Source organism: Lotus japonicus, chromosome 3 (genome assembly GCF_012489685.1).
Source record: "Lotus japonicus ecotype B-129 chromosome 3, LjGifu_v1.2".
NCBI classification, from domain to species: Eukaryota; Viridiplantae; Streptophyta; class Magnoliopsida; order Fabales; family Fabaceae; genus Lotus; species Lotus japonicus.
In genome coordinates this window covers 11,630,219-11,637,508 of record NC_080043.1, presented here as the reverse complement: position 1 = coordinate 11,637,508, position 7,290 = coordinate 11,630,219, and the positions used below count along the sequence as shown (strand labels likewise).

Below are 7,290 nucleotides of genomic sequence, written 5' to 3'. Positions count from 1 at the left end.
CATTTCAAAATGCTGATGAGTTCTTCTAAACTCATATTCTCAATGTCTCTCGTGAGCTCTATTGAAGTCACCAAAGGCATCCAACTTTCAGGAAGACACCTGATGACCCTTATGACATGATCTTTTGTTGTGTAGCTCTTGTTGAGAGGTCGTATGCCAGCTACAAGCAATTGAAATCTGGAGAACATTTCTTCAATGGACTCATTTGGCTCCATGATGAAGGATTCATACTTTTGGATCAAAGACAATGCCTTTGATTCTTTGACTTTCTTGTTTCCTTCATGAGACATCTTCAGAGAATCAAAAATGCCTTTAGCAAACTCACGATCTGTAATCTTCTGGTACTCCTCATAGGAAATAGCACTTAGAAGAATTGCTCTTGCTTTGTGATGTTGTGAGTACAGCTTCTTTTGATCTGCAGTCATCTCTGACCTTGGGATCTTCTTGCCATCTGCATCAACTGGACGCTCATAGCCATCCACAATAATATCCCAGAGATCTGCATCGAAACCCAGAAAGAAACTTTCCAGTCTATCTTTCCAATATTCGAACCTTTGACCATCGAACATAGGAGGCTTTGCGTTGTAACCATCTCTTTGAGTTTCACTGGTGGTGGCAGCCATTGTTTTTCACACCGGCCCGGATCACTGAACACTGTTAGGTGTGGTAATCAGAACTTGCGCTCTGATACCAATTGAAGGTATGAAAAACGGTAGAAAGGGGGGGGTTTGAATAACGTTTTCAGTACAAAACTACCACCTTAAAGATTTTGACAAATCTTTTGAGAACTTAAGTGCTAAAGATAAGAGATAGAAAAGCACACAAGGATTTTATCCTGGTTCACTTGATAAATCACTCAAGCTACTCCAGTCCACCCGTTAAGGTGATTTCTTCCTTCTTAGAATGAAGGCAATCCACTAATCAGGTAAGAGTTACAACTGCACTTGAAACCTACAAGTGACTAACAATTACACTGACTTAGCTCACACTAAGATTCACTCTCTTAGTCTTCTCTAGGATCCGATCAACCTTGATCTCCTAAAGGAATCACCACTAAGATTCACTCTCTTAGTCTTCTCTAGGATCCGATCAACCTTGATCTCCTAAAGGAACTAAACAAACTGTTTATCAAAGAATTGTTTACAAGAGATTTGCTTCTAAAAAGCTAATAGTAAACACAATGAATTTCAGATGAAAGAAAGCTTAGAATATTTTGAATGTCTTGCGCGTGTGTATTTCTTCTAGCCGCTTCTTTCAATCTTCAGCCTCTATATATACTCCAAGGATTAGGGTTGAGCGTTGCATGGGAAATGCTACCGTTGGAGGGCAGTTCTGGAAAATCCAGCTTCTGCTGTGGCTGAGAACGTTAGGTAGGTCGTCAGGAGGGTACACTTGCTTTTGTACTTGGATAGCGACTTGACCTTTTAACCTAGGAGACTTCTGATCAGGGGAATACTTCATATTGGAACTTGTGAAGCCGGTTGATCAGAGTCAGAGGGAAAACACAGATCCTCTGACCATTGTATCTTCTGATTCTGAACTCAGAGGGAAGAACATGGCCTTCAGAGTTTCTTGCTTCTGGACTTCAGAGTTTCCACTATTCAGTTTATGGATCTTCAGAGTCTTCTACACCATCAGAACATCTGAACCTTCAGTGTTTCTTGGTTATCAGAACTTCTGGATCTTCAGAGCTTCTAGCGACTGAGTCCACATCAGAGTTTGTATAGCTTCAGAACTTCTGAAGCTTTTCCACTGTTCATACTGAACATGGTGAATGCGAAAGCGTTGCTTGGGTCACTCTTTATACACAGTGCTTCTGATTTGTGTGAGATTGAGTTGAGGTCAGAGCCTGTAAATAGCACACTCAGAAAAACACGTTAGAGTACCACAATTGTTCATATCAAAAGGTTAACTTGTAATCATCAAAACATAGAGTTGTACTACTAGATCAAAACTTGATCTTACAATCTCCCCCTTTTTGATGATGACAAAACTAAGATTTTTGATGAACAATTCTTAAACATTAAACTGAATTCACTCAGAGTTTAGAGATATAGAATAAGACTTATCCTGATGTGAATAGTTTATCTTGCTCATTCTGAATTCAAGTCACTGCTTGATTCTGAGTTTAGCTCCCCCTGAATCTAATACTTGATGAAAACGTTAGTAAAGTCTAGATTCTGAGCTAAATGATGTAAGAGTTCAGAGTGAAAAACTTATGACATAGATGAAAAACGAATAATCAGAGCGCATAAGTGATCAGAGTCATGGACAAGGTATCAGAGTCTTGGGTATCAGAGTCAACTTAGAATCACTTCAGAAGAAGTGAAATGTATTCCTTGTATTTGCCCAGTGACACATCTATGGTCATGAAGGTGGAACTCTTAAATTCTCCAAAAGAAAAATAAATCACACTAACACATCTTACACATCAAAAACTGGGTTTACTCCCCCTTTTTGTCATAAGCAAAAAGCTTGGGGTGTGAAAAACTTAGCTTGAAGTACAAGGTACTCCCCCTTAGAGAAGGTCTAAGTTTAAAAGAAAATGAAAACGATGTAAGAATCAGAGTTAGGCGAAAATAAATAGAAGAGTTAATGCAAGGGATGAACGTTTACCACCGGTCAAGTGAGTAAATAGAAGGGTCAGTTACCAAGAACTTAACCTCGAGAAACTGTAAGAGCATTAACTTTCAGAGAGAAAGTGAAGCCTATAAAAAGCGTTGGAGAGAAAGGTAAGCTTCACACCTCGAATAATTTTCAGAAAAAAATGGCATCATACAACGTAGCACTAGAAGAGCTGAGGAAGAAGGCCTTTGAAGAGGACTTGTTCCTGAACATCAGGCATCCAGAGGGTGCAACGACCATCGCGGAGCTGACACGGACACTGCTGGAAGAGGACCTGCGTCCAGAGTTGGAGAGAGATCTGAAGGAATTTCTTGCCTTCGTGGAGGAGGTGCAAGAACTCAGCCGGCTTGAACTCAAGCTGCTGGAAGAGAAAGAGAGTTTGGAAGAAAAGCTCAAGACTTCAGAAGAGATTCTGGAGAGGGATGAGCTAAAGATCAGGCTCAACAACATCCAGCATGTACTGGATCGTCTGGAGAAGGATAGGTCAGAGCAGCGCCAGGAGTGCAGAAGAATGAGGAGGGATCCTCCATTCTAGATTTATATGATGTAAAGAAATATGTTGTAAACACAAAACAATTATGAATAAAACGAGATTTTTGCAAACATATGTGACACAAATATATATAAGGATATGCATATATAATCACAAACAAATAGAATAGAATAAGTAAATAAAAAGGAAACAGAGTTTGAATAAAATAACGTTAAACAAAAAGAAAGAAAAAGAAGAGATCCTAAACTAAGGTTTGTCAGTGCGTCGCAGAAGTTCCATCATCATTTGCTTCATCTCAATCAGCATGGATTCATGAGTGTCAAGACGTTGTCTCAATCAGCATGGATTCATGAGTGTCAAGACGTTGTTCCACAAAATCTTACACCACCAAAATGTTGCGTACGTCGCCGTCGTTCTTCGCCTCAGCTACGATAGAGTTTACAAATGCTGGTGAACCCTTTCCCAAGTTGTACGAATTCAAGTAATCCGTAACGCCAGAATCCGGAAATACTACGGCCTTATTAGCACAATCCAACAGAACGTGATATTGTGCCAACCAGTCCATCCCCAGAATCACATCGAGCTCTTTAAGCCCCAAACAGACGAGGTTCGCAAAGAACTTCCGATCCTCATAAATCAACGGGCATTGCAAGCATGCCGTGCGCGTAACTAATCGATCTGCGGCAGGGGTCGTCACCACCAAATCGAATGGTAAATCAGCAGTTAGCAATCCTAACTTTTTCACACACTCCTCAGCAATGAATGAGTGTGTAGCACCAGAGTCAAATAACACCATTAAAGAAGTTTCAGCGATAACACACGTACCCTAGATAAGGTCATCAGTCACAGCAGCTTGTTCCCCAGACATTGCAAACACACGACCTGGAGCAGAAGGTCGCTTTCCCCTGGCAGCATTCAGCACTGGCTCGGCCTTAGCAGCATCAGGACAGTCTCTCTCAACATGCCCTGGTTTCTGGCACTTCCAGCACACATACTCCTTCCCACATTCATTTGAATAGTGTCCCTTCTGGTTGCACTTGTAACAGACGACATCGTCCTTAGGAGCACGTACCACATTCCTTCCAGCAAAAGGCACCCTATCAGTAGGGCGTTGGTAAGGTTTCCTCATCGGAGCCTTGCCCCTGTCAAACCTACCAGCTTGTCTCTGTCCCTCAAACCGTCCGGTCGGCCTCTGTCCAGAACGGATCGGACCTCCACTGTCATACTTGCCCCTCTGACGATTCTTCATCGACTCCACTTCACGAGCTTTCTCCACCAATTGTTGGAAGACTCTGATTCCCAATGGCCTCACAGACTCCTCAATGTCATTCCTCAAACCCCTCATGAATCGGTTGCATAGGTACGCTTCATCCACTCGTACTTGGAAAAAGCGAAAGTGTTTGGACAGGGTCTCCAGTCTTGCAGCATATTCCCCCACGGTCATTAGCCCCTGTCTCAGGTTGAGGAATTGATTCTCCATGTCTTCCCTGGCAGTCTCCGGAAAGTACTTCTCCATGAAAGCCCTTTTGAAGGACTCCCATGTGATGGCCACATTGTTGGCAGTCATCAGCTGTTTGGCGCTCCGCCACCAGTACTCAGCGTCACCCTTCAGCATAAAGGTCGCCAGATTTACCTTCTCAACGTCAGGTGTATGGAGAGCCTCAAAGATTTTCTCCATTTCCTGAATCCAAAGATCAGCTTTCTCGGGCTCCACTTCGCCTTGGAAGTTAGGTGGTCCATGACGATTGAAATCAGTTCTCATGCGGATCCGGTCCTGTGCCAGCTCCCTCTCAGCCCGTTGTGCCCTTCTGGCATCCTCCTCAGCTCTCCGGGTGTTCTCTTCAGCTTCCCGTTGAAGCTGTGCCGTGGCCTGAGCAGCAGCAGTGGCAGCCTGCTGGGTCATCACCTGAGCCAGCTGGGCCATTGCTTGAGCAAGCTGAGCATTGGTTGGGTCCTGTCTCGGAGGCATGATAGAAATCCTGCTTTGAAATAGAACCACAACTCAATGTCAGTGCCCTCAAATTAACAAAAAAAAAAATATCTAAGTATACAATAAGTAATCTATCCCAAGTATCACGGCAATGATACTATTCAGACAATCACAGCCACGCATACATCTTAGCACACAAGTCTACCCAATCTCACCGCGAAGCTCCAAAAACATCTTTATCAAAAAAAAAACAAAACATCAACGAGTTCGGAAACTCGTAAGCCCAAAACCCTTAGTGCTCTGGTTTCTCAACCGCAGCTCTGATACCACAATGTAACGCCCCGATTTCTCGAGTGTTACACAGTAACTAATTAACCAATTTTCGTAAAGAGTTTTCGTCGATTCACTTATTAATCTTCAATTAATGACAAACCTTTCATTTTACAAAAACTCTTGAAACATAACCTTTCCAAAAAACACGCGGAAGTAACCAACTTCGTAAAACTTTTTAAATAACCAACTGTAAAGAGTACGAAACAAAGGCCTGAATGAAAATAAAGATTACATCAAAACTTGTTCATTCGAATTTAAGCAATAAAATTGTTTGATACCAACACTTCGGAAACTCTCAACCCCAACAGAAAACAAAAGACTCTCAACCCAAACCCTATTCCTTAGCCTCTTCCTCTTCCTCTGAAGTGTAGTCGTCCTCCAGTATTGGCACGTCACGTAGCATCAACTCCCAAGAATGAGTCATCGCCATTATCTTCACGACCATCTACCCCCCCAAATAAACACATAGCAAACAAGCAGGGTCAGGTCCAACAAAAGAATGATAATGACAAAATCAACAACAACATATATAATATAAGTACATTATATGTCTTTTATGGGAAAGAGTCAGTTACTAACGGAATCTCACTTCACACAACCCACCAAAACTTCCATGGCCATAATCACGATCATCCGCAGATGAACAAATCTCGGAGGGGACTCACCGTACAACCCTCAATCATGTGGGGGGACTCACCGTCCGCCAGACTCACCGTCCGTCCACAGAATCACAAGGCGACCGCAGTCAGCCAATCACGTGGGGACTCACCGTACAACCCACAAAACACCCTCGCGTGCAAGGTACCATCGTTCTCATGGTCCATAGTCCTCACCAGACCTATGTCCAATTATTCACATTTACTTGCAAGCGAGTTTATTACACTTTTCTCTTTGTTAAGTCTCTAAAATCAATCCTAGAGTCTTATCATACTCTTTATACAACAACCTTCACAACACAACATTCACGGGTTACAAGGGAATTACGGCTAGGTGAGCGACCCTTGAACCATTAACTCAGAAAATAAATATAATCCACGTAAAGGAACGCAAGAACATTCACTCATGCATAATATATCATCGCAACTTCAACATATTGACAGCAGAAACAACTTTCACAAAAATAGAGCCACAGAATGCATCTTTCAACCAAAAATCACGTATGATACCTTTCTAGAAAGCTATTTTAAATATCTACAACTCTCTAGTTACACACTTGTTCATTTGAGTCCCAGAATTAGGTGATATTAGGCCTTAAAGCTAACTGTCCGGAACAGGAAGACAGCAGGTGTGACAGTTACTAAACACGACCCCCAGATCACATTACTAAACCAAAAATTATGATTTTTATATGTCTGGAAAGATATTTCGAAAATCTACAACTTTCATTTTAATCAATTTTTCATTTGATGACCATAAACAGGTAAAAAGGGGCTCTGAAGTCCGCTGTCCAGTACAGGAAACTGGCAGCGAAACTCCCATGGCTCTATGGTTTTCAAAAATAATTTTCCTTCCTTCCCCTTTGATCATGGCAATCTTGGTACAGCCCCAACAACCCAAATATCTACTCAAAATTTCAGAACCAAACATTTAGCAAGGATCATGTTATAACAAGTGTAAAATAGCACAAAACTTAACAAATACCATGGCAACTCGCATAAAATCATAGATTCAGATCATAAACAACGTTTGAGGATCATATTCATGGCTTTTCAAGAGAAAAATTCCAGCAAGCAAGCATGTACAGGAAATCATGCAAAAACAGTCCATAACTCAAGTTGTTTCTCATGGCAATTCATGGCATATTCCCTAAAGAACCTACCCATTCCTAGAACCAGCCCTTACCTTTGTCCTTAGGCTTGAAGAAAAGATGAAAGTGAAGAGCAAGGTTCTGGTTTCTCTCCTCTTCTCC

The 7,290-nt window shown here is 41.9% G+C and overlaps 2 protein-coding genes across 2 annotated transcripts; both read right to left on the bottom strand.

Annotated features, from left to right (window-relative positions):
- Positions 1-3,497: 3,497 nt before the first annotated feature.
- On the bottom strand, positions 3,498-3,914 carry LOC130743607 (uncharacterized). The gene has a single exon (XM_057595847.1). It carries the CDS (start codon positions 3,912-3,914, stop codon positions 3,498-3,500), a length of 417 nt encoding a protein of 138 aa, XP_057451830.1.
- A 30-nt stretch (positions 3,915-3,944) lies between these two features.
- LOC130743606 (uncharacterized) lies at positions 3,945-5,087 on the bottom strand. Its single transcript, XM_057595846.1, has one exon. The coding sequence runs from the start codon at positions 5,085-5,087 to the stop codon at positions 3,945-3,947; it is 1,143 nt and encodes a 380-aa protein (XP_057451829.1).
- Between the last annotated feature and the right edge of the window lie 2,203 nt (positions 5,088-7,290).

Coding starts and splice junctions, on each gene's coding strand:
- LOC130743607 (XM_057595847.1), bottom strand. CDS start 3,914: ATGGTGTTATTTGACTCTGGTGCTACACACTCATTCATTGCTGAGGAG.
- LOC130743606 (XM_057595846.1), bottom strand. CDS start 5,087: ATGCCTCCGAGACAGGACCCAACCAATGCTCAGCTTGCTCAAGCAATG.